The following is a 26,836-nucleotide window of genomic DNA, read 5'->3' as shown; positions in this document are numbered from 1 at the left end:
AGGCTCTGCGCTGGATGTCGCCACCGGTCCTAGTCAGCTCCGCGCTGCCACAGCTCCATGCCACCGCGATGGATAAAGATGTCGCTGCCTGGATGAAGATGTTGCTGCCTGGATGAAGACTTCTCGCCACCTGGATGAAGATGGATGTCTGGATTTCAGGAACTATGAGTAAAAACATTTTCATTTTTTGGGGTGGTTTTTTTTTTAGATTAGGGATTTTTTTTTATTTAAATGGGTGCAAAAGAGCTGATTGCAAAAGAGCTGATTGCCATTTTAAGGGCAATGCCCATACAAATGCCCCTTTACGGGCAATGGGTAGCTTAGGTTTTTATTAGACTTAGGTTTTTTATTTTGGGGGGTTGGTTGGGTGGGTGGGTTTTACTGTTAGGGGGTACTTTGTTATGTTTAGGCGGTGTTTTTATTTGGGTGGGGCTTTTTTAGTTTTTATAGGGGTATTAGATTAAGTTTAATTTTATTATTTTGGATAATTTCGTTTATTATTTAAGCTTAGGTTTATTTTATTTCACAGGTAAGTTTTTTTTTATTTAAAGGTAGTTATATTGTAAGTTTAATTTAAAGTTAGGGGGTGTTGGGTTTAGAGGTTAATAGTTTAATTTATTGTGTTGCGATGTGGGGGGCCAACATTTTTGGGGTTAATAGGTTTATTATAGTAGTTGTGATGTGGGGGGTCTGCAGTGTAGAAGTTATTAACTTTTTTTAGTGTCGGCAATGTCGGGGGGCGGCGGGTTAGGAGTTAATAGGTTTATTATAGTAATTGTGATGTGGAGGGTCTGCAGTTTAGGGGTTAATAACATTTTTTAGTGTCTGCGATGTCGGGGGGCAGTGGGTTAGGGGTATTTAGACTAGAGTTTATGTTAGGGTACAAATCAACAAAAAATGAAATAGGAAGCACCGGCTGTGAGATAAAATTAAAACGTCTTTATTTACACAAAATTGTGTCAAAGTTAAAAAGTGCCGAAGAACAGCACATAATGGATGATACAAACAAAAAAACAATAGAGTGGTCAGTAAGATTCAACGTTTCGGCTTAGATAGCTGTCCTCATAAGTTGCTACTTCACTTAGAAAACCCCCCACTATTTAAAAGCAACAGACCTCTCCTGATTAGTTAGCATATTCATTGCAAAAATGTTAACACATGATAAGCTATGTGTGTCAAAGAAAGGTGCAAATTGACCCATGCCCATGTTTCTCTAAGTCAATATTGATAAACATTTGTTGAACCATTTTTGCCAAACAATTATATAAGCTTTAATTATTCAGAAGTGTTCCTCATTCATAACTTATAAATTGAATCACAACGCTATGGGTGTTAGCTTTTAACGTAACTTTATTTTCCCCATATACATCAATGGGAAATGTGTTATAGCATCGCAATTCCGCGATCGCAGGTGTTAGTTTTTTTCTAACACTTTCTCTCCATTGATGTCTATGGGGGAAAACGTGCACGAGCATGTCAAGTCGGGCCTTGGGTTTTGAGCGGAATGGAACTTATCACATCATATCGCACAACAAAAGTAGGTTTTTCAGTAACTTGTAATGGCAGCACTATGGAGCGTGTGATACCTCTCATTTTTTTGATTTATTTAAACACCTGGTTTAGCACACAACTTGTAATCTCTGCGAAAATTAATACTAAAAAATAGCCCATAGGAACTGTTCCTCATATGAGTAAAAGAAGAAATTGAACTTGAATAAATTCAAATAAAGGTCCCATTGCCCTGTAATGTGAGTCAAAAATAGGCAGCAAATTAACCCTCAATGACAGGCAGCCATTAACCCCCAGTGACTGAGTATACCCTGCCATACTAAGGTCCCCTGGCTATGTTGTACCATTACAAACTGTACCTGCTGATAGCTTGAAGGCTATGTAAGTGCAATAAGCATACTTACCTGTCAAGCTCGCAGACCACTGCTTACCCTCTGTATGAAGTACTTAGGTTCAGCTTGTAGAAAATACTGCATTCAGTGGTTTAGCCCAGCCAGTGCTGAGCACATTAAAGCAGGAGATATAATGTAGGAGTATACTGACAACCTGACAGGAGGAGGTAAGGGACCTGTCTTGAGGCACCTGTGGTAGGCTTATGACTAACTCCTTCACCAGGATTAATTGTGTTACTGCCCTTTACTCCAATATCTTCCCTCTGACTTTCCACAGAAGTTCTCTAAGGGAGAAAAATGGGTCTTAAATCAGTCTGAGAACCCTTCTCAAGTAAATTTCAGGAGCACCTCATGTTTCCACCCGCTTTCTGGAAGGCAAAGACTGAGATACGAGTGAGGTGGAAGGGATGAAGAACTCTTGAAAGTTTGTAAATCTTTGCCTCCTCCTAGTGGTGGGAATTGTCATCCCATGCGTAATGGATCGTGGACTATCACCACCTTATGAAAGAAATATACAAAAATGTGTTGCAGCCGTAATAATAGTATAATAGAAATATATACACCCTATTCAAAGCTAAATATGAGCACAAGAAAAACCCACAAGATCAGACATTGTTTTCTAAATTAGAAGCAGCGCTACTAATTTATGACACCAACCCAATTGCATTCAAAACTAGACAGTGGTTCTACTTTGAGAGTAATAGGGCAAGGAGACTACTCTCAGTCTAGAGCTCTCAAAATGAAAAAGCTCAAAACTTTTGTACATGAATTAAAAACACCCTCAGACAGGCGAATGTACACAACTACAGACATTCTATCACAATTCGAGACATATTACTCTAGCCTCTATAATATAGAAAACACTTAACATGTAACTAATAGGGTTTACAGACAGCTCCCCATGCCTAAAAAAAGAACCCTTATCACAACTGATGCATGCACAAGCCGGGCAGCTTCATATATTCAACAACACAGATCACCAACACCCATTCCCACCCTCTATGCTCGAAGCACATATCTCGGTAATACCTAAACAGGGTAAAACCCCATACGCTCCAATTTTTGCCCCATCTCACTGTTAAACATAGACATTAAGATATATGCCAAAATCATAGCGACAAGACTTAACAAAATACTCCCTTAATTAACCCATCCCAATCAAGCAGGGTTTGTACCACAGAGAGAGGCGTGTGAAAATACCCTTAAAACTCTTATCCTGCTAGAATATGCTTAATCACATAAAATACTCTCAATATGTTTAGCAATTAATGCAGAAAAGTCTTTAAATAGACTAAACTGGAAACTCTTATGCAACACCCTACTGAGATTCAGATTCAGCAATATCCTCATAGACAAAAATGTTGCACTATATAATACACCTAAAGTGCAAATTAAACTAAATGACTCTCTGTCAAACCCATTAAGCATTCACAAGGGCACAAGACAGGGGTGCCCCCTGTCACCACTTTTGTTTGTGCTAGCTATGGAGGTCTTAGCCTCTCATATCAAACAAACTATAGACATCCAAAGGACCAGGCACAATATAAAGTAATGCTCTATGCTGATGACCTTTTATTCAATCTAACTAATCCGCAGTCCTCCTTAAAAACGTTAATGCCAATATTAAAAATGTATGGTACACTCTCAAACTTTAAAATGAACACTTCTAAATCGGAGATTTTGGGTGTCGAATTATCAGATTGGGAATTACAACAAATGCAAGATTATAAATTTGAAATATGAAACAGTTTGCTAAAATATCTAGGGATACACATAGCCAAAAACCCTGGAACACTTAAAATTATACAATCCGACTTACTCAGCTGGAGATGTAAGCACTTATCTTGGCTAGGAAGAATCCAAGCATATAAAATAACCATACTCCCCTGTTTATTATATAGCTTTCAAACTATACCAATTCACCTACCACCCTCCTTCATAGATACTCTACAAAAGGTGACTAACTACTTTTTATGGGGCTACAAAATGCACAATGTATCGAAATAGACACAATGGAGGATTAGGGGCTCCTAACATTTTTTATTTCATTTTATAAACAGGCGTCACAACTGGTGAGAATAGTAGACTGGTGCAAACATACCAATACTAAGGAATGGGTCATGCTGGAACATCATCTCACTAAAGTTCGACATTCGGGCAGCAATTGCTGGCTCAACAAACAAAGTAGAAAACCATTGCACTCAACCCCCACATTAGTCAGGGACACATTTGCAACATGGGACATATTGGTAACCAAAGTTAGAGGTATATCCTTGATCCCATCGCCAGTATCTGTGCTCCTTCATAACCCAGAGCCCCCTATCCATTATAACAAACCCCAGCAGTATAGTATTAACATTCATACGTACCTACCTTGTCACACAGTTCTAGATGGAGGAAAACTCAAAACAAAAACTGAACTAGCAGATAGAGACATCCCTGTATTCAGTAAGTAAAACAAAGGTAGGAGTTCAGCACATCCCGCCAAGCCGTGCAAGCTGCCAGGGAGGAGACCTTTCCCCACAAAATCAATACAGTCAAACAAGGTAGCAGCAGCACCAGCAATGGTTAATCTTTAAACCTTTTATTAAGGACAAAAGAAAAAAGAACACAATGTTTCGGGACTCAAACACTTGTTTGATATTCACATGATTAAGGGTTGAGTCCCGAAACATTGTGTTCTTTTTTCTCTTGTCCTGAATAAAAGGTTTAAAGATTAACCATTGCTGGTGCTGCTGCTGCCTTGTTTGACTGTATTCAGTAAGTGGTATGCATATCTACAACTCTACCACTTTTTCAACCACAACAAATACAAGCAGCATCTCCCTAGAACATTAAACCCATTTGAAGCTCTGTGAGCAGCCCGAAGCCCCATTGGAGGGTATTTTTCAAAGATATACAAAGTATTACTAGACATACACTCTGTAACACTTCCTTGGATACACCAAAGCGTGGGAAGACGAATTTACATCTCTTGATCACAACACCTGAATGGAACAATATTTTTAGACACATGGGCAAGTCACCCTCATCAATGAACATTACTGAAACAAATATGAAAGTACTATGCAGATGGTACCTACACCAGCAGACTTGCCAACATATACCCACATACAGACGCCTCTTGCTGGAGAGGCTGTGGGTAAACAGGCACCCTGGCCCATATCTGGTGGGATTGTCCACTACTGAAGCCATACTGGCAAGACATGTATACAGAGATTAGCAATGTCCTAACATATGAATTACCCCTTGACCCTCCTATTTAACAAGCTACCTAAATTGAAATGTAAATATAAACAAATGCTTATATACCTTATGATTAGTGGTGCCAGGCAATTGATCCCTAGGTACTGGAAAAAGACATCAATACCCAACAAACAAGAGTGGAGACACCAAATAATGCGACTACCATCACTAGAAAAATACCATTATTATCAGACACAACACATAGACTTTTATTGTGCGGTAAAACTCTTCTGGGAAGAGTATTTATACTCATCACAAAGCAACACCTAATTAATGCACACTCTAACGCTCCCCTATAGAAAACTGATTAGGAGATGCCAAAAACGTCGGCACAGAAAAATGTACCACACAACAACGCAAATACATACCACTATCCACATATTATTAAGACATTACACATCAGTCTCCCTGAAAACATTACAACATTAAAATATTATTAGACTGAACACATTATAAGAAAATATTAACAAATCATCCACAATGTACCATTGTTTTCTTTCGGCTAGATTTGGAGTTTTGTCGGTAATGACCCGAAAAACTAACGCCGGCTTTTTTCTGGCCGCACCATAAAAATAACTCTGGTATTGAGAGTCCAAATAAAGGCTGCGTTAGGCTCCAAAAAAGGAGCGTAGAGCATATTTAACGCAGCTTCAACTCTCGATACCAGAGTTGCTTACGCAAGCGGCCAGCCTCAAAAACGTGCTCGTGCACGATTCCCCCATAGGAAACAATGGGGCAGTTTGAGCTGAAAAAAAACCTAACACCTGCAAAAAAGCCGCGTTCAGCTCCTAACGCAGCCCCATTGTTTGCTATGGGGGAACACTTCCTACGTCTGCACCTAACACCCTAACATGTACCCCGAGTCTAAAGACCCCTAGCCTTACACTTATTAACCCCTAATCTTCCGCCCCCGCTATCGCTGACCCCTGCATATTATTTTTAACCCCTAATCTGCCGCTCCGTAAACCGCCGCTACTTACATTATCCTTATGTACCCCTAATCTGCTGCCCCTAACACCGCCGACCCCTATATTATATTTATTAACCCCTAACCTGCCCCCCACAATGTCGCAGCCAGCTACCTACAATAATTAACCCCTAATCTGCCGAGCGGACCTGAGCGCTACTATAATAAAGTTATTAACCCCTAATCCGCCTCACTAACCCTATAATAAATAGTATTAACCCCTAATCTGCCCTCCCTAACATCGCCGACACCTAACTTCAATTATTAACCCCTAATCTGCCGACCGGAGCTCACCGCTATTCTAATAAATGGATTAACCCCTAAAGCTAAGTCTAACCCTAACACTAACACCCCCCTAAGTTAAATATAATTTTAATCTAACGAAATTAATTAACTCTTATTAAATAAATTATTCCTATTTAAAGATAAATACTTACCTGTAAAATAAACCCTAATATAGCTACAATATAAATTATAATTATATTGTAGCTATTTTAGGATTAATATTTATTTTACAGGCAACTTTGTAATTATTTTAACCAGGTACAATAGCTATTAAATAGTTAAGAACTATTTAATAGTTACCTAGTTAAAATAATTACAAAATTACCTGTAAAATAAATCCTAACCTAAGTTACAATTAAACCTAACACTATACTATCATTAAATTAATTAAATAAAATACCTACAATTACCTACAATTAAACCTAACACTACACTATCAATACATTAATTAAATACAATACCTACAAAAAAATACATTTAAATAAACTAACTAAAGTACAAAAATTAAAAAAAAGAACTAAGTTACAAAAAATAAAAAAATATCTACAAACATAAGAAAAATATTACAACAATTTTAAACTAATTACACCTACTCTAAGCCCCCTAATAAAACAACAAAGCCCCCCAAAATAAAAAATGCCCTACCCTATTCTAAATTACTAAAGTTAAAAGCTCTTTTACCTTACCAGCCCTGAACAGGGCCCTTTGCGGGGCATGCCCCAAAAAGTTCAGCTCTTTTTCCTGTAAAAAAAAACATACAATACCCCCCCCAACATTACAACCCACCACCCACATACCCCTAATCTAACCCAAACCCCCCTTAAATAAACCTAACACTAAGCCCCTGAAGATCATCCTACCTTGTCTTCACCTCACCAGGTATCACCGATCCGTCCTGGCTCCAAAATCTTCATCCAACCCAAGCGGGGGTTGGCGATCCATCATTCGATGGCTGAAGAGGTCCAGAAGAGGCTCCAAAGTCTTCATCCTATCCGGGAAGAAGAGGCGATCCGGACCGGCAACCATCTTGATCCAAGCGGCATCTTCTATCTTCATCCGATGACGACCGGATCCATCCTGAAGACCTCCACCGCGGACCCATCTTCTTCTTCCGACGTCCAACTGAAGAATGACGGTTCCTTTAAGGGACGTCATCCAAGATGGCGTCCCTCGAATTCCGATTGGCTGATAGGATTCTATCAGCCAATCGGAATTAAGGTAGGAATATTCTGATTGGCTGATGGAATCAGCCAATCAGAATCAAGTTCAATCTGATTGGCTGATCCAATCAGCCAATCAGATTGAGCTCGCATTCTATTGGCTGTTCCGATCAGCCAATAGAATGCGAGCTCAATCCGCTTGGGTTGGATGAAGATTTTGGAGCCAGGACGGATCGGTGATACCTGGTGAGGTGAAGACAAGGTAGGATGATCTTCAGGGGCTTAGTGTTAGGTTTATTTAAGGGGGGTTTGGGTTAGATTAGGGGTATGTGGGTGGTGGGTTGTAATGTTGGGGGGGGGGTATTGTATGTTTTTTTTTACAGGAAAAAGAGCTGAACTTTTTGGGGCATGCCCCGCAAAGGGCCCTGTTCAGGGCTGGTAAGGTAAAAGAGCTTTTAACTTTAGTAATTTAGAATAGGGTAGGGCATTTTTTATTTTGGGGGGCTTTGTTGTTTTATTAGGGGGCTTAGAGTAGGTGTAATTAGTTTAAAATTGTTGTAATATTTTTCTTATGTTTGTAGATATTTTTTTATTTTTTGTAACTTAGTTCTTTTTTATTTTTTGTACTTTAGTTAGTTTATTTAAATGTATTTTTTTGTAGGTATTGTATTTAATTAATGTATTGATAGTGTAGTGTTAGGTTTAATTGTAGGTAATTGTAGGTATTTTATTTAATTAATTTAATGATAGTATAGTGTTAGGTTTAATTGTAACTTAAGTTAGGATTTATTTTACAGGTAATTTTGTAATTATTTTAACTAGGTAACTATTAAATAGTTCTTAACTATTTAATAGCTATTGTACCTGGTTAAAATAATTACAAAGTTGCCTGTAAAATAAATATTAATCCTAAAATAGCTACAATGTAATTATAATTTATATTGTAGCTATATTAGGGTTTATTTTACAGGTAAGTATTTAGCTTTAAATAGGAATAATTTATTTAATAAGAGTTAATTTATTTCGTTAGATTAAAATTATATTTAATTTAGGGGGGTGTTAGTGTTAGGGTTAGACTTAGCTTTAGGGGTTAATACATTTATTAGAATAGCGGTGAGCTCCGGTCGGCAGATTAGGGGTTAATGTTTGAAGTTAGGTGTTGGCGATGTTAGGGAGGGCAGATTAGGGGTTAATACTATTTATTATAGGGTTAGTGAGGCGGATTAGGGGTTAATAACTTTATTATAGTAGCGCTCAGGTCCGCTCGGCAGATTAGGGGTAAATAAGTGTAGGCAGGTGGAGGCGACGTTGTGGGGGGCAGGTTAGGGGTTAATAAATATAATACAGGGGTCGGCGGTGTTAGGGGCAGCAGATTAGGGGTACATAAGGATAACTTAAGTAGCGGCGCTTTGCAGTCGGCAGATTAGGGGTTAATTATTGTAGGTAGTTGGCGGCGACGTTGTGGGGGGCAGATTAGGGGTTAATAAATATAATACAGGGGTCGGCGGTGTTAGGGGGAGCAGATTAGGGGTACATAAGGATAACGTAGGTTGCGGTCGGCAGATTAGGGGTTAAAAAAAATTATTCGAGTGTCGGCGATGTGGGGGGACCTCGGTTTAGGGGTACATAGGTAGTTTATGGGTGTTAGTGTACTTTAGAGTACAGTAGTTAAGAGCTTTAGAAACCGGCGTTAGCCCAGAAAGCTCTTAACTACTGACTTTTTTCCTGCGGCTGGAGTTTTGTCGTTAGAGCTCTAACGCTCAGTTCAGAAACGACTCTAAATACCGGCGTTAGAAAGATCCCATTGAAAAGATAGGATACGCAATTGACGTAAGGGGATCTGCGGTATGGAAAAGTCGCGGCTGAAAAGTGAGCGTTAGACCCTATTTTGAGTGACTCAAAATACCAGCGGTAGCCTAAAACCAGCGTTAGGAGCCTCTAACGCTGGTTTTCACGGCTACCGCCAAACTCCAAATCTAGGTCTTTGTGTTTGAACCGTTCAAGTTAAAAAAACTATAAGCTCAATGGAGAACACTTTAATGGACTTAAAGACTTTGAACAGACTCTCTCAAGAGCAACAGAGATATATTTTTACCATATTGAAGATAGATGACTGACTAATCACTAACTCCCAAATTTACAATTTCTTTCTATGTTCATCTTTATGTAAAAAGTACCTATATATCTCTGTAGTTGAATGCGTTATATATATATATATATATATATATATATATATATATATATATATATAAGTTAAATTTCAGTTTAGCACAGAGGTGTGAAAAAGGCCTAACAGTGAAGGGGTTACATTACCTGCTACATTCAATATTTACATTTCAATATTTATATGTAACAAGAGATTAATTTAGACATTCCTTCCTATATATTCCTATACCACATTCATTTGTTGCTTTTTACTTACAATGGATTTAAAAGTTGGACAGTGTGTAGGATCACATTAATAGGACAGTAAAATAATTAACTCTTTACTTACCAAACCAGGCACAGCCGTAAATCTCTACTCTCATGCAAACTGTCATGGGCACCTTGGTGACTGGTATAACTCTAATGTAACGAGCAATTATTGGTGGTCGAAGGTCTGTAAGGACTACGTTATACTCATCTACATTGCCGTTGATCACCTGGGGGCATAAGAGAGGAAATTATAAAGTTATGTATCTGTTATGTATCTTAAAGCCCATCCCCTTATCTACATTTCCTCTTTATATTCGATCATCAGAAAGCACAATAAATAAAGCCATTGTTAGTAAATTATAATGTCGCTTTGTTTCTTTCCATTAATTTAACATTCAATCTATCCTCTCCATTGACATCTATTAATGTTGCCATTCAAATCAGTCATTACATCTTGATCATTCTGTCCCTCTCTTTAATCAGCCATATAGCTCTATATTTTAAATCTATAAATAGATAAAAATCTCCGTATTTATCTGACTCTCAGCTGACCCACAATCAAACTTATCTCACACATGCGCAGACAAACACACATTACTCACAAACACACATGCACATTACTCACAAACACATTCTCTCTTAAACACACGTGCACATTACTCACAAACACATTCTCTCTCAAACACACATGCACATTACTCACAAACACATTCTCTCAGGGCTGGACTGGGACCAAAAATAGGCCCGGCTTTTTAAGGCAGAGCAGCCCCCACCAATATTTTTAATGACCATATGGAGGACTGGCAACTTTTGGTCCAGCGTTCAAGTACAACCCAGAGGCTCCTGAGAACAGCAACTGCGCCACTTTGAAATCCAATATTTAATAATGATAACAACAGAGCAAGTGAAACACACTGCTACACTGTATAAGCGAGGAGTATGTATATGCCCCCACAGCCACCTTCAATATATTATGCCCCCAGCACACCTGTAATACATTATGCCCCTAGCCCCCCTGTAATACAGTATGCCCCCAGCCCCCCCTGTAATAAATTATAGCCCCAGCCCCCTGTAATAAATCATGCCCTCAGCCCCCCCTGTAATAAATCATGCCCACAGCTCCATGTAATAAATTATGTCCGCAGCCCCCTTCAATAAATTATGCCCCCAGCCCCCTTTAATAATTTATGCCTCCAGCCCCCCTGTAATACATTATGCCTCCAGCCCCCTGTAATTAATTATGCCCCCAGCCCCCCTATAATAAATTATGCCCCAGCAATAAATGATTGTTCAGCCCCCTTTAATAAATGATGTCCCTAGCCCCCCCAGCAATAAATAATTCCCCAGCCCCCCTGCAATATAATAATGTCCCCAGTCTTAAATGATGCTCCCAGCCCTCCTGCAATATATGATGCACCCAGCCCCCCTGTAGTAAATTATACTCCCAGCCCCCTGCAATAAAATGATGCCCTAGCCATAAATGATGCCCCCAGCCCCCTGCAATAAAATGATGCTCCCAGCAATAAAATTATGCCCCCTGCAATAAAATGATGCCCCAGCCCCCTTGCAATAAAATCATGCCCCTCTGCAATAAAATAATGCCTCCAGTCCCCCTGCAATAAAATGATGCCCCAGCCCCCTGCAATAAAATAATGCCTCCAGTCCCCCTGCAATAAAATGATGCCCCCAGCCCCCTGCAATAAAATGATTCCCCCCAGCAATAAAATGATGCCCCAAGCAATAAAATGATGCCCCCAGCCAATAGACCAATAGGATTTTTTCACCTTTAATTCCGATTGGCTGATAGAATATCAGCCAATCGGAATTCAAGGGACGCCATCTTGGATGACGTCACTTAAAAAAACCTTCATTCGGGAAGAAGACTTTGATTGAAGAGGATGCTCCACGCCGGATGTCTTGATGATGGAGCCGCTCCGTGCCGGATGGATGAAGATAGAAGATTGCCGTCTGGATGAAGACTTCTGCTTGTCTGGAGGACCACTTCTGCCGGCTTGGATGAAGACTTCTCCCAGCTTCGTTGAGGACTTCTTGGCGCTTGGATAAAGACTTTTCCCGGCTTCGTTGAGGATGGATGTCCGGTCTTCAAAACTGCAAGTGGATCTTCGGGGGTTAATGTTTTTTAAGGGTTTATTGGGTGGGTTTTAGTTTTAGATTAGGGTTTGGGCAATTGAAAAAGAGCTAATTGCCCTTTAAGGGCAATGCCCATCCAAATGCCCTTTTCAGGGCAATGGGGAGCTTAGTTTTTTTTTAGTTAGGATTTTATTTGGGGGGTTGGTTGTGTGGGTGGTGGGTTTTTACTGTTGGAGGGCCCCGCAAAAGGCCCTTTTAAGGGCTATTGGTAGTTTAGTTTAGCCTAGGGTTTTTTTATTTTGGGGGGGCTTTTTTATTTTAATAGGGCTATTAGATTAGGTGTAATTAGTTTAAATATCTGATAATTTATTTTTTTATTTTGTTTAATTTAGTGGGTTTTTTTTTTGTAATTTAGGTAATTGTATTTAATTAAGGTAATTTATTTAATTGTAGTGTAAGGTTAGGTGTTAGTGTAGCTCAGGTTAGGTTTTATTTTACAGGTAAATTTGTATTTATTTTAGCTAGGTAGTTAGTAAATAGTTAATAACTATTTAGTAACTATTCTACCTAGTTGAAATAAATACAAACTTGCCTGTAAAATAAAAATAAACCCTAAGCTAGCTACAATGTAACTATTAGTTATATTGTAGCTAGCTTAGGGTTTATTTTATAGGTAAGTATTTAGTTTTTAATAGGAATTATTTAGGTAATGATAGTAATTTTTATTTAGATTTATTTTAATTATATTTAAGTTAGGGGGTGTTATGGTTAGACTTAGGTTTAGGGGTTAATAACTTTAGTATAGTGGCGGCGACGTTGGGGGCAGCAGATTAGGGGTTAATAACTGTAATGTAGGTTGCGGCGATGTTAGGGAAAGCAGATTAGGGGTTAATAATATTTAACTAGTGTTTGAGAGGAGGGAGTGCGGCGGTTTAGGGGTTAATATGTTTATTATAGTGGCGCCGATGTCGGGAGCAGCAGATTGGGGTTAATAATTTTATTTTAGTGTTTGCAATGCGGGAGGGCCTCGGCTTAGGGGTTAATAGGTAGTTTATGGGTGGTAGTGTCCTTTTTAGCACTTTAGTTATGAGTTTTATGCTACAGCTTTGTAGCGTAAAACTCATAACTACTGACTTTAGATTGCGTTATGAATTTTGCGGGATAGGCTGTACCGCTCACTTTTTGGCCTCCCAGAAAAAGCTTGTAATATCGGTGCTATGGAAGTCCCGTTGAAAAAAGACTTTACGCAAATTGCGTAAGTTAATTTGTGTTAAGGCCAAAAAAGTGTGCGGTACAGTTTTTTTGACAGAGGTAGTGAAAAAGCAACGTTATAACCCATAACACTGCTTTTTCACTCATAACGCAAAACTCGTAATCTAGCCGATAGTTTGTTTTCTTTTATTAAACACTCAGGTAAAGTTTGTCTCATGAGCAGGTTATAGGTAAGTGTTAATATTCCCAAATGAGTAAGGATTTTGATAAAAGAAACAGTATGATAAGATACTGTATATATATATATATATATATATATATATTATCAAGCTTAAAACTCCAAACATATCCTATTAAGCATACATGGTTCTTAGATAGACTGCAGTATATACTGTAGATATGTAATAGTTACAATTTGAGTAAGTGGTAGAAATCATATAGAATTGTACTAGGAGATCCAAGAGATGGTAAAAATAATATATATTGGTAGTTCAGAGGAAATTGCAAAAAAGTAAGGAGATATCTCACCCTGAGCTCCGTAAGTATAACAATTTTGGGGAGGAAGCAGGCAGCTTGTTTGGAGAACGCTCCAAGCAGCTCGAGGCAGAGACAGCATCTGAGGTCTGGGATCACGTGGTCGGCAGTAGTCAATGTCTGAGGTAATTGGATGCGGAGGATAGGAGACAGTGCACCGCTCCGTAAAGAAGCAGAGAGATCCAACAGGGGTAACTGAGTACGTCGAAAAGGAGTCTGAAGTTGAATTAAGAGAGAGGCTAAGCAAGCAGTCATAACTTCAAAACCAAGCAAGGTATTGAAGTTAGGCTGAGCTTTATAAAGAAAATGGATAAGGTGAATGCCAATATGTTACAGGGCTCCCCCTCTAAGGAACCTCTCCGAGGTTCAAGGTCTGGGACGATCTGAATACCGTCTGTGGAAGATGGACACCAATTTGGGAGCAGAGAGGTTGGTGGATGGTTCCCAGGAATCTTCTTCAGAGGGGTAACCCTCCAGTACACCAGGTACTGGAGACAACCAGAGACCCTCCTAGAATCCAAGATCCGTTCAACCTCAAATTTAGTGTCCGGTGCTATCGGTAAACAGGAAGATGGAAAAGCATGCTGGTTCTGTAGGGTTTTATATGGTTTGAGGAGAGCAACATGAAAAGTAGGATGAATTTTATACTGGTCAGGGAGTTCAAGAGTAACTGCATTCTCATTAATTACTTTCTTAATGGGAAAGGGTCTGATATAAAATTTATTGAACTTTCTACTAGGGACCATTAATCAGAGGTTTTTTGTAGAAAGCCAAACTAAATCTCCCTGCATATATGGGGTGATGGCCGATGTTATAGTAATGCTTTTGACGATTTTGAGCATTTTTGTTTTCAGACAGGAGACTGAATGGTGTTAGTAAGATCATTGACGACAGGAGTGTCGCTTTGTATTTCAGGGTAAAAATGAAAATGTGCGTGAAACCCATAGTTTGCATGGAATGGTGTAGATTTGATGGAGGAGTGGAAAGTGTTATTGTGAGCCAATTCTGCCAATGGTAGGAGGGATGTCCAGTTGTCATGATGTTGAGTGGTATAACAACGAATGTATTCTTCTAACCATTGGTTTGTTCTTTCTGTTTGCCCATTCGTCTGAGGATGGAATGCAGTTGATAATCGTTGGTCAATCTTCAAAGTGTGGCATAGTTGTTTCCAAACTTTGGAGGTAAATTCTGTCCCTCTGTCAGTTGTATTAGTTGATGGAAGTCCGTGAAGGATAATGACATGGTTTATTAATAGTTTAACAGTCTCTAGACTGGTTGGGAGTTTATGGAATGGTACAAAATGGGCCATTTGTTCCCATGGTCTCTCTGGAACTGGGAGTGACAATAGATAGTACAAGTTTCACAGGATGTGATATGATTTGATACATCGTTTATCATAGTAGGCCACCAGTATGACCTTTTTACGAGTTTGAGGGTTCTATTTATACCCGGGTTACCTGCTAATTCTGATTCATGAACCATTTCAAGAATTGTATTTCTCAATTTAGGGTGAATATATAATTTTGAATTGTGGTAGAGCAAACCATTGTGATGTTGTTGTAACTTATATTTGGTCTTAATTACATCTAATTCTTGTTCATGTTTCAATTACTCTATAGTGGCAATTATCATTCCTAGGATACGGTTTGAGGGTATTAGAGGTCCAGTAGATGGTATTACTACGGTTTTTTCTGGAAGTCTAGAAAGGATATCAGCTTTGGTGTTCTTTTGTGCATGTCTGTATGTAATCGTATAATTAAATCTGGAGAAGAAAAGACTCCATCTAACTTGTTTAGATGTAACTGTCTGGTTAGTCTTCAGATATTGTAAATTGAGAAGGTCTGTATAGATAATTATAGGCTCCTTGGTTCCTTCGAGGAGATGTCTCCAGTTTTCAAGTGCACTTTTCATGGCTAAAAGCTCTTTCTCTCCCACATGATAATTAAAGGGACAGTCTAGGCCAAAATAAACTTTCATGATTCAGATAGAGCATGTCATTTTAAACAATTTTCCAATTTACTTTTATCACCAATTTTGCTTTGTTCTCTTGGTATTCTTAGTTGAAAGCTTAACCTAGGAGGTTCATATGCTAATTTCTTAGACCTTGAAGCCCACCTCTTTTCAGATGCATTTTAACAGTTTTTCACCACTAGAGGGTGTTAGTTCACGTATTTCTTATAGATAACACTGTGCTCGTGCACGTGAAGTTATCTGGGAGCAGGCACTGATTGGCTAGACTGCAAGTCTGTCAAAAGAACTGAAAAAAGGGGCAGTTTGCAGAGGCTTAGATACAAGATAATCACAGAGGTTAAAAGTATATTATTATAACTGTGTTGTTTATGCAAAACTGGGGAATGGGTAATAAAGGGATTATCTATCTTTTAAAACAATAAAAATTCTGGTGTAGACTGTCCCTTTAAGTTCTGATGTTGATAATACTCCAGAAAAAAAAAATGCTACGGGATGGAGATGACCTGTAGAAAGGGATTTGTGAGATAGGACTGCTCCTAAGGCATAATCTGATGCGTCTACTTCTAATGTATATTGAATTAAAGGATTTTGGAAAGAGAGTATGGGGGCTGTAATAATGGATTTTTTTTAATAATTGAATGCTTCTTCACAGGATTTCTTCCAGATAAAATGTGAGTCAGATTTTGTGAGATTAGTTAGTGGTTTCGCTATGGAAGAGAAGTTTTTTATAAACTTCCTATAAAATTTGCAAATCCTAGGAATTTTTTAACCTGTTTTGTGTTTCTAGGGCCAATCCTGTATGGCTTTAACTTTAGTATCTTGCATACTTTTCCCTCTAGATGTAATATGGCATCCTAGAAAAGAGACTTCAGAACTATGGAATATACATTTTTCTGCCTTAACGTATAGTTTATGTTCTTGTAGCCTTGAAAGAACTGTCCTAACATGTTTGATATGTTCAGATAAGTTAGCTTAAAATATAAGTATGTCGTCTAGATAAATTACGACATATGTGTCTAGGAGGTCCCGGAAAACATCATTGATGAACCTCTGAAAGATTGCTGGGGCATTACAAAGCCCAAAGGGCATTACCGTGTACTCGAACAGACCGTATCAAGAACAAAATGCTATGAGCCACTCATCACCTGAGCGTACACGGATATGGTTTTAGGCACCTCTTAGATCTATTTTTGTAAATATAGTTGATCCATGTAGTCTTTCTATGAGTTCAGGGGTGAGTGGCAATGGATATCAGTCTTTAATTGTTCTTTTGTTGAGCTCACGGTAATCCACAATGGGACGTATAATGTTTTATCCTTATTAGTTACGAAAAATATGCCAGCACCTGCTGGTGATGTTGAGGGTCGGATAAAACCTTTTCTGAGGTTCTCGTTGATGTATTCCTATAGCCTTTCAAGTTCAGGATGTGATAGTGGAAAAATATGCCCATATGGGATATTAGATCCGGGTATTAATTCAATTGGGCAGTCATAATCTCTGTGAGGAGGTAAAGTTTCTGCCTCAATTTTGTCAAATACCTGAGTAAAATCTGAGTAGTATTCTGGTATTTGGATTTTAGTAATAGTAAGTAGTGTTTGTGTTGGAAGACAAGTGGATAAACAATATGGTGAGACAAAGTCTATTGTATTCTCTCTCCAATGTATTTGTGGCTGATGTTGACGTAGCCAGTGTAAACCCAGAACCGTTGGAAATATAGGGGGGGTTTATCACATCAAATAAAAGAAATTCTTGGTGTTTGTTTTGTATGTTAACTAGTAGTGGGATTGTTTGATGGGTTATAGGACTAGTTTCTAATTTTTTACCGTCAATAAGACGCACGGAAACTGGTTTCTGCTTTTCAACAATCAGTATTTTATTTTTATTAACAACATTTACATCAATGTAGCTAGGGAATGCACCGGAGTCCAATACAGCTTCACTGTTTATTCGGTTGTATCCCCACTGCAAAGAAACAGTTGTTAAAAGATATGATGGTTTCTCAGTAGTGACATTAATAAATTGTTCTATATTTCTGGACTTCCCCGGTTTTTGCCTTTTTAGGGATGGGCAGTCAGATACAGGATGGTCCACTGATGCACAATACATGCACAACCCTTTCTCCTTTCTCCTTTGCTTCTCTTCAGATGATAGCGGGCCCCTAATGAATCCTATCTCCATAGCGTCATCATTTGATTTTACAGTATAAGTTGAAGTTCTTAATTGAGGTTGTATTACATAGGGGTTGGCACTGTATTTCTCCTGTTTTCTCTCTCTAATTCTTCGATGTATCTTAATTACAAGAGCTATAAGGTTTTCAAGATTATCCGGTAGATCTATTTGTGCCAATTCATCTTTTATTCTCTCAGAAAGACCTCATCTAAATTGATTTTTCAGTGAGACTTCATTCCACTGGGAGTCTTTCTGCCAAATTTTAAATTCAGAAATATAGTCCTCCACAGGTCTTTTATGTTGTCTTAATTCACGCAATCTAGTTTCAGCAGTAAGCTGTCTGTGTGGATCCTCATATACAGTAGGTTAGCTATGGTTTTCAGGAAATCATCAACCGAGTTGAGAATTGGATGGTTAGATTCAAAAAAAGTATCTGCCCAAGCACGGGGCTCTCCTCTTAAGAAAGATCATTGTGAGTACTTTAATACGATCATTAGTAAAGGTTTTAGGTTTTAAATTAATGAATAATTTGCAGGAATTATAAAACTGTCTAAACAGTTTTCTGTCACCTGAAAACCTATCTGGGGGACTAACTGGGGGGTCAGGAGTATTATCAGGAGGAGAACTAGTATTACTAAGACCCTCTTTAATGATGTTTTTTAGTGTGAGGTTTTCCACCTGTAAAACCCTGAGTCCCTGTGAAAGTTGATCTACTTTATGAGAGAGTTCCATTACATGGTTTTGTAGATCAGCAGGATTCAACATAATGATTTTTGAGGCTTGGTATTCTGTAATGAATGCCTTAGATTAGTTCTCAAATTATATGAGATAAATAAAAGCAATTCTTATAGTTTGTTTTCTTTTATTAAACACTAAAGTTTGTCTCATGAGCAGGTTATAGGTAAGTGGAAATCTTAAGCCCCAACCTATATCCCAAATGAATAAGGATTTTGATATAAGAAACAGTATGATAAGATACTGTATATATATAATCAAGCTTAAAACTCCAAACATATCCTATTAAGCATACATGGTTCTTAGATAGACTGCTGTATATATATATATATATATATATATATATATATATATATATATATATATATACAGTATGTAACAGTTACAATTTGAGTAAGTGGTAGAAATCATATGAGATGGTAAAAATAATATATATTGGTAGTTCAGTGGATATTGCAAAAAAGTACAGAGATATATCACCCTGAGTTCCGTAAGTATAACAGTTTTGGGGAGGAAGCAGGCGGCTTGTTTGGAAAATGCTCCGAGCAGCTCGAGACAGAGACAGCGTCTGAGGTCTGGGATCATGTGGTCAGCAGTAGTCGATAATGTCAGAGGTAAACAGATGCGGAGGATAGGAGACAGTGCACCGCTCCGTAAAGAAGCAGAGAGATCCAACAGTGGTAACTGAGCATTTCGAAAAGGATTCTGAAGTTGAATTCAAAGAGAGGCTAAGCAAGCAGTCATAACTTCAATACCAAGGAAGGTATTGAAGTTAGACTGAGCCTTATAAAGGAAATGGATAAGGTGAACGCCTCTTAAAGGAACAGAGGCAATATTTTGCAAGGGGTAAATTAGGCAGCAAATTTAAAATATATATGTATATAAATATATACATATATATATATATATATGTGTTTACATGTGTATATACACATATTAACACATAGTTATATAGATATATAGGCATATTCATATATATTTAGAGTGATAATACAGTCCCCATAGACCACAATGTAAAGGCACTTTTTAGTGCCATTTTTTTTTTAACACCCCACATCTCCTCACTTTAACTCCTTATAACCGCTTCATGCACTTGTTTTATAAAAAAATAAAGATGCTACTATTTTTTATTTTCTAAAAGCAACTGTTTATTTGGGGGAAAATTGTGGAACAATTTTTTCATTAATGAGAGATCTGATCTCTGGTTAATGAATTCTAGTGCAAAGTGCTACCGCAAGCTCAATGCTTTGAATATCGGGGCCTTAGTAACATAGTAGATGAGATTGAAAAAAGACAGAAATCTATCAAGTTCAACAAGTATAGATTCTGTTGGTTTTACAACAAAGATGCTCCCAATTGAACTTACATTATTTAACCCCTTAACTCCTGACTCATTGTTCACCCTTGTGCTGAGCTGTTTTGGAGTTTTTAGATGCGGGTCCCCATTGTAGGCAATTATTTTTCTTAAGTCTATAGTCAAAAGGAAGAATGGGTTATCCACATATAAATAAGGGCCTTTTGGCGTAGGTATTTAACTTTGATCTGCACATAGGGGCTCCCATGCAATTAAATGCACATTTATTAACGCCAGGTGAGTAATCATAACATAAAGATGTTAAAGAAGGACTTCTGGGCTTTAAAATAAGGGGACATGGGGGTCTCTATGTCTTTTTTGATGGCCTGTTATAATATATGACTTAAGGGACCTGAGATCTAGGAGCTTAAACGCTTATCCCCCATCCAGCTCCCTTAAATCCTGTGCAGCTACTGTGCACTTCTGGGTTCCCGGGGATTAGTGATGTCACCACTCCTATGCAGCAGGGGGCTGCAATAAATTTTGGAAGCAGCCCCCCTAGATGACAACATGTGGTTGTCATCCGCACTGAAAGCATTGCATGGATGATGACCATGTGTTGTCACGCACAGCAAACGGGTTAAACAATTACAATGCCGACCCATTTAACACAAGCAATCATATCCCTGTTTCTAGCCAGAAATGTATCTAAGCCATTTTTATGTTTATCTGAGGTATTAGCAGTCACTATTTCCTTAGGCAAAAAGTTCCACAATTTGATTGCTCTTTGTATAAATATTATACTAAAGAGTTGTTTTTAAGTGTTATAAAGGAATGTTCGTAAAAGAAAAAATAATTTTTTGGTGAGACAATATTAAGGAAACATCAGTTTAAAGAAGATTGATTTATCTGTCAGTTTAAATATTACTAACATTTTCTTGCAATACACTGAAATCTTAGCAAGTTAATTATCCAAAAGAAAAATAAACAATTTATAAGGAAATAGAGATGACTAAACAACAAGGTCAGGATTCACTTTGTGGTTATTATCAGAAGTTATGCCAAGGATAAGTGTCAGATCAGTCACCGTTTACCACTGTGTCGATTCAGGGCCTTTCTGCGGTTAAAGAAATCGCTTAATATGTCGTAATTTGGATGATTCTTTAAAGAGATGATAGGAATTCTGTTTATGAAAATCTTCAGGCATGAGGTAAATCCCATTTTATTATGATAGTGAAGAATATGGTGTTCATTATGAAACATACAGATCCAGAAAGAATATACGTAAGTTACATAAGTAACATAGAGGTAACATACATTCAGCTTTATGGTGACATGAAACATGTTGTCTTAAAATATTACCAATGTTGGTATGTACTTCTTTATCAAGTCTTAGATTCAGTAAGTCCGTAACAACCTATTTAAAAAGAATATGAAACCGACAATTTTTCTTTCGTGATTAAGATACAGAATACTATTTTAAACAACTTTCTCATTTACTTCTATTATCATTTTTGCTTCATTCTCTTGGAATCCTTGTTCGAAAGTACAGCAATACACTACTAGGGGCTAGCTGAACACATCCAATGAGCAAAGGAGAAGAGGCATAGATGTGAAACCACCAATTAGCAGCATTAATGTATTGTTGCTCCTGAACCTATCTAGGTATGCTTTTCAACAAAGCATACCAAATGAATGAAGCAAATGAGATAATAGAAGTAAACTGGAAAGTTGTTTAAAACTGCCTGCTCTATCCAAATCATGAAAGTTTAATTTTGACTTTACTGTCCATTTAATCATGTTATTCTCTTCAGTGTGCCTGAACTGGAGAAATATACAAAGTTCAACAAGAGGTTTAGCACAAGCTAATATGTGGTGCCAAACTGTCACCGGGTACTATACCAAACAAAGATATCACATAATCAGCAACAAAAGGCAGCAGCACTCAAATTCAGCTTCTTCAACTTGATTTATTAGTCATCAAACCATGAAATAGAAACAGCAACGTTTTGGGTTACACACCCTTACTCATGCCATACTCACAAACTCTCATTTCCTCCTTATATACCCAATAGGGACACACCCCCATAGGTAATTTAACCCCTTCAATATATTTAGCATATACAAAATTTCACAGTTCAAATAAACAGACTTGGAATACAATCAAGCAAACAATTCTCAGCATATTTACAGAAACACTGACAGGTCAGAGGGGCATATTTATGATTGTGCGAGCAGACATAATCATGTCCGTAGCGCATCGATAAATGCCGACAGCATATGCTGTGAGCATTTATCACTGCACCAGCAGTTCTTGAGAATTGCTGATGCAATGCCGCCCCCTGCAGATTTGCGGCCAATCGGCGGCTAGCAGGGGGTGTTAATGAACCCGATCTGGTTCAATCTGGTTGATTTCTGTCGATTTCTGTCCACAGCCTCAGAGCAGGCGGACAGGTTATGGAGCAGCGGTCTTTATCAAACTCCATACACAGCTTGAAAAATCCAAAATGATTCTCTTTGTTTCAGAAAGTGTTCCATATCTCCCCCACGTCTAAATGGTAACACCTGCTCTAATACCTGAAATCTGAGCTGGCTAACATTATGGCCTGCCGGCATAAAATGTAATGCTACGAGTGATTTAACATACTTTTTTTTTATATTGGATTTATGTTCCATTATTCGCTCACGTATTGTACGTGTCATCTATCCAATATGTATTAAACTACACGGACATTTTAATAAATAGATAGCATATTCAGTGTTGCAAGTTAGATAACCAGAAATGTGATATTTTCTCCCTGTTTCAGGATGTACAAAAGTTGATCCTTTTATCATGCTATTGCAATGAGACCATCTCAAACATGGAAAATAACCATGATTCTTTTTGGTAATATATTTCTGTTTGACTGTACTACTAGGACCTATATCGGCCCTCACAAGGGTGTCCTTAATATTGGTACCTTTCTTAAACACAGAAAAGAACTGAAGAGTATCCGGCTAACCATCCGAAATAAATCCAACTTAGAGGATAAAGGTAAGATGCAAATGCGGGTTTATTTCAAAGGTACATATAGTGCTAAAAATCAAGAGGGCATACAGAAAAAGAGCACCAAACGGAACAGGTCCGAGTGGTTACAGAACAGTAACAAACATAAGCGTTTCGTGAGGGACTTCCTCACTTGTTCACTGCTTGAAAATGACTACTAGCCTGTAAGCCTATATAGAGGGAATCATGATCGATTAAACACCTGTATAACATTAGTAAAACTAAACTAAATTTTAACCCCTCATGTACAGGCTGCAAATGACAGAATTAATACAGGAATATTATTATGTTTAAAATGCAATACAATGTAAACACAATTTACAGTAAAGATATAATATGAATATTTTGTGTTATAAAAGACACATTATGAGTATAAAGAAGGGGGATACCTCTAATCCATACAAAGTATGCTTCAATAGGGATGAAATAATGTACAATACACTGACTCATTATTTAAAGGAACAGGATAAGGTGTATTATACAAACAAATTAACATCTGCCTCAATATTTAAGCCAAATGGTACCCTGGAATTCATATTGAAAATCCATCTGACCTCTTTTTTACTCAGCTGATATTCCCGGTCCCCCCCTCTTTTAGAGAAAGGGCCTGAAAAAAAGCTAAGGAGGAATCTCCCTGGTGTTCAAATTTAAAATGTGAGGCCACTGAGGTAAATATATCAGGGTCATTAATATCATAATCAATTATTGTTAAACACTAAACAAGTTGTAGACAGCATGCCACGTGAGTCTTTATTACAATACAAAAAGGGAAGAAATATGTCCTTTAGTAAGCAAAGCACGTGGAATAAAGTTGTTTTTAGTACACCCTATAGTCTAGAGTATAAAAAGATTTGTGACATTGTGCGAGAAAGCCTCCCAATCCTGCAGACTGACCCTATTTTAGAGAAAGTTATCACTTGTGGAGTTAAATTCGTATCTAGAAAGGCAAAAAGTATTCAAAATTATGTATCCCCTTCTTTTTTGCCAGAAGTAAGAAAAGATACTTGGTTACCAACCAGAACTGGCTGCTTTAAATGTAGAGGTACCAGATGCATAACTTGTGATCATATCACAGAAGGAAATATTTTCCAATCACAGAGTACAGGGAAACAATATACAATTAGGTATAATCTAAATTGTAATTCAAGACATATAGTGTACCTCATGACATGTAAAAGCTGCCACATCCAATACTTAGGAAAAACTAAAAGAAGGTTGAGAGACAGGGTATTAGAGCATATTAGGGACATTAATGACCCTGATATATTTACCTCAGTGGCCTCACATTTTAAATTTGAACAACAGGGAGATTCCTCCTTAGCTTTTTTTCAGGCCCTTTCTCTAAAAGAGGGGGGGACCGGGAATATCAGCTGAGTAAAAAAGAGGTCAGATGGATTTTCAATATGAATTCCAGGGTACCATTTGGCTTAAATATTGAGGCAGATGTTAATTTGTTTGTATAATACACCTTATCCTGTTCCTTTAAATAATGAGTCAGTGTATTGTACATTATTTCATCCCTATTGAAGCATACTGTGTATGTATTAGAGGTATCCCCCTTCTTTATACTCATAATGTGTCTTTTATAACACAAAATATTCATATTATATCTTTACTGTAAATTGTGTTTACATTGTATTGCATTTTAAACATAATAATATTCCTGTATTAATTCTGTCATTTGCAGCCTGTACATGAGGGGTTAAAATGTAGTTTAGTTTTACTAATGTTATACAGGTGTTTAATCGATCATGATTCCCTCTATATAGGCTTACAGGCTAGTAGTCATTTTCAAGCAGTGAACAAGTGAGGAAGTCCCTCACGAAATGCTTATGTTTGTTACTGTTCTGTAACCACTCTGACCTGTTCCGTTTGGTGCTCTTTTTCTGTATGCCCTCTTGATTTTTAGCACTATATGTACCTTTGAAATAAACCCGCATTTGCATCTTACCTTTATCCTCTAAGTTGGATTTTTCTCGGATGGTTAGCCGGATACTCTTCAGTTCTTTTCAGTATCTCTCTGACGTCATCGGACTGGGACGTCTGGATCTGGCTCCTGTCTGCATCCGTTGGAATGGGAACAGTGCACACGCTGAAGACGTGCTGGATGGATCGCTGAAGAAAGCCGACCTACACACTGCCTGGGGGTAAGCACCGCTTGCTTTGTTTGTTTCTTAAACACAGCCATTGGAAATTCCTGCAATTCCTCAATATGAGGATTATAATTTTAAGTACATACCAATGTCTGCGTATAAATACAGATACAAAAACCATCCTTTATTCTTTTTTCCTTAACCATGTTTTTATTGCTGTCAGTTTTCAGTAATTGTTCTTTAGGCATACCAAGTACATTTTTTATTTCTTTTTCAATTAGCCCTTTGTTATATCCTCTCTCAATAAATAGATTACCCATTTCTTTGAGTCTCTCTTGAACTTTTTTGTCGTCTGACACAATGCGCCGTACACGCATGAGTTAACTGTTGGGTAGAGAATCTTTTAATGATAGAGGATAGGCACTATAGACCAGTAGTAAATTGTTCCTATCAGTGCTTTTTTGTATATATCTACCCTCAATCTGCCACCTTCCTTAATAACCAGTATGTCCAAAAATGCCAACTTCTCTTCATTGAATTCCAGATTTAGATTCATTTTAAATGTAGCACTACTTAGGGTATCTACAAAATGCAATAGGCTCTCAATGTCGCCCACCCATACACCAAAAATGTAATCAATATAGCGCCACCAAGTGGTGCCATATTTTTGAAACAATGCATTCTCATATACCACTTTTTCTTTGAATATGTTCATAAATAAATTGGCGTATGTGGGTGTGACATTGGAGCCCATTGCCATACCTTGTAACTGCACATAAAATTGAACTTGGAACAAAAAATAATTGCATCTCAGTATTATCTTCAACAATGCAACAGTGAACTCTCTCTCATTATCGTTAAACATCTTAGAGCTAGCCATTATCTTGTCCACAGCACTCACACCACAACTATGACTAATTGAGGTGTAAAGGCTGGAAACATCCAGACTAAATAGTATACAGTTATTTTCTGGAATTAATATCTCCTCTAATTGTTACTATTTTTGTTACTATACCGGCTCTTTGCACAGCTACAGCTATAATGGAAATTGATGAAAGTGAATCAAACATGAAAACGTTTTCATATACAGACTTGGAATCATCCAGGATCACCACACTAGCCTTGGGCTCAAGAGATTTTTTAAAGGTATTACCTGTTGATAAAGGTAGTATTAATATCAAAGAAACAGGTTGCTTATGAACTCCATTCTACTACACTGGCTGAGTATTTTTGGGTTAAAAGAATTCCAAGGGGGCTAAGGATGAGCACACGGCCAACGCTCATAGTAGATAACAAAGAATACTGCCATAAATTTGAATTAATCCTAAACAAATGCTCATTTGATTTCATTGTGCTGACAGTAGAGTATTTACAAAAAGAACTTGCAGCACAACACACTGAAATACTGCACTATGAGACCGAGCTTAAATCTGCACTTATTTTGAAGGAGATGGATAAATTCCTAGCAACCACCAATAATCAAATTGTAGAGCTGAGAAAGACATTAGAGCGTAAAAGGGCTAAATTAATCTGGGATGAGTATGACTATTCAGCAGGTCACGTATACCGCTGAAAGTTTGATACACAAAGCCGATCAGGTACTACTTCTGGGTCAAGATGGCGTAGTGCAAGCAGACCACAGAAGGATGGCGTCCCTTCAGGCTCATCCAGTGACAACTCGTGGGGGACTCGGATCACGGAGCGGCAACGGACGACA

General features: G+C 37.9%; 1 protein-coding gene across 1 annotated transcript in view; it reads right to left on the bottom strand.

Annotated features, from left to right (window-relative positions):
• LOC128642832 (discoidin domain-containing receptor 2-like) overlaps positions 1-26,836 on the bottom strand; it is a 1,143,904-nt gene that overhangs the window by 644,816 nt on the left and 472,252 nt on the right. Inside the window, exon 6 of the mRNA XM_053695673.1 lies at positions 10,054-10,201. Coding sequence (XP_053551648.1) covers positions 10,054-10,201 — 148 coding nt within the window. The remainder of the gene's footprint in view (positions 1-10,053; positions 10,202-26,836) is intronic.

The sequence above is a fragment of the Bombina bombina genome, chromosome 12, assembly GCF_027579735.1.
Source record: "Bombina bombina isolate aBomBom1 chromosome 12, aBomBom1.pri, whole genome shotgun sequence".
NCBI classification, from domain to species: Eukaryota; Metazoa; Chordata; class Amphibia; order Anura; family Bombinatoridae; genus Bombina; species Bombina bombina.
This window is presented reverse-complemented; position numbering and strand designations above follow the sequence as displayed.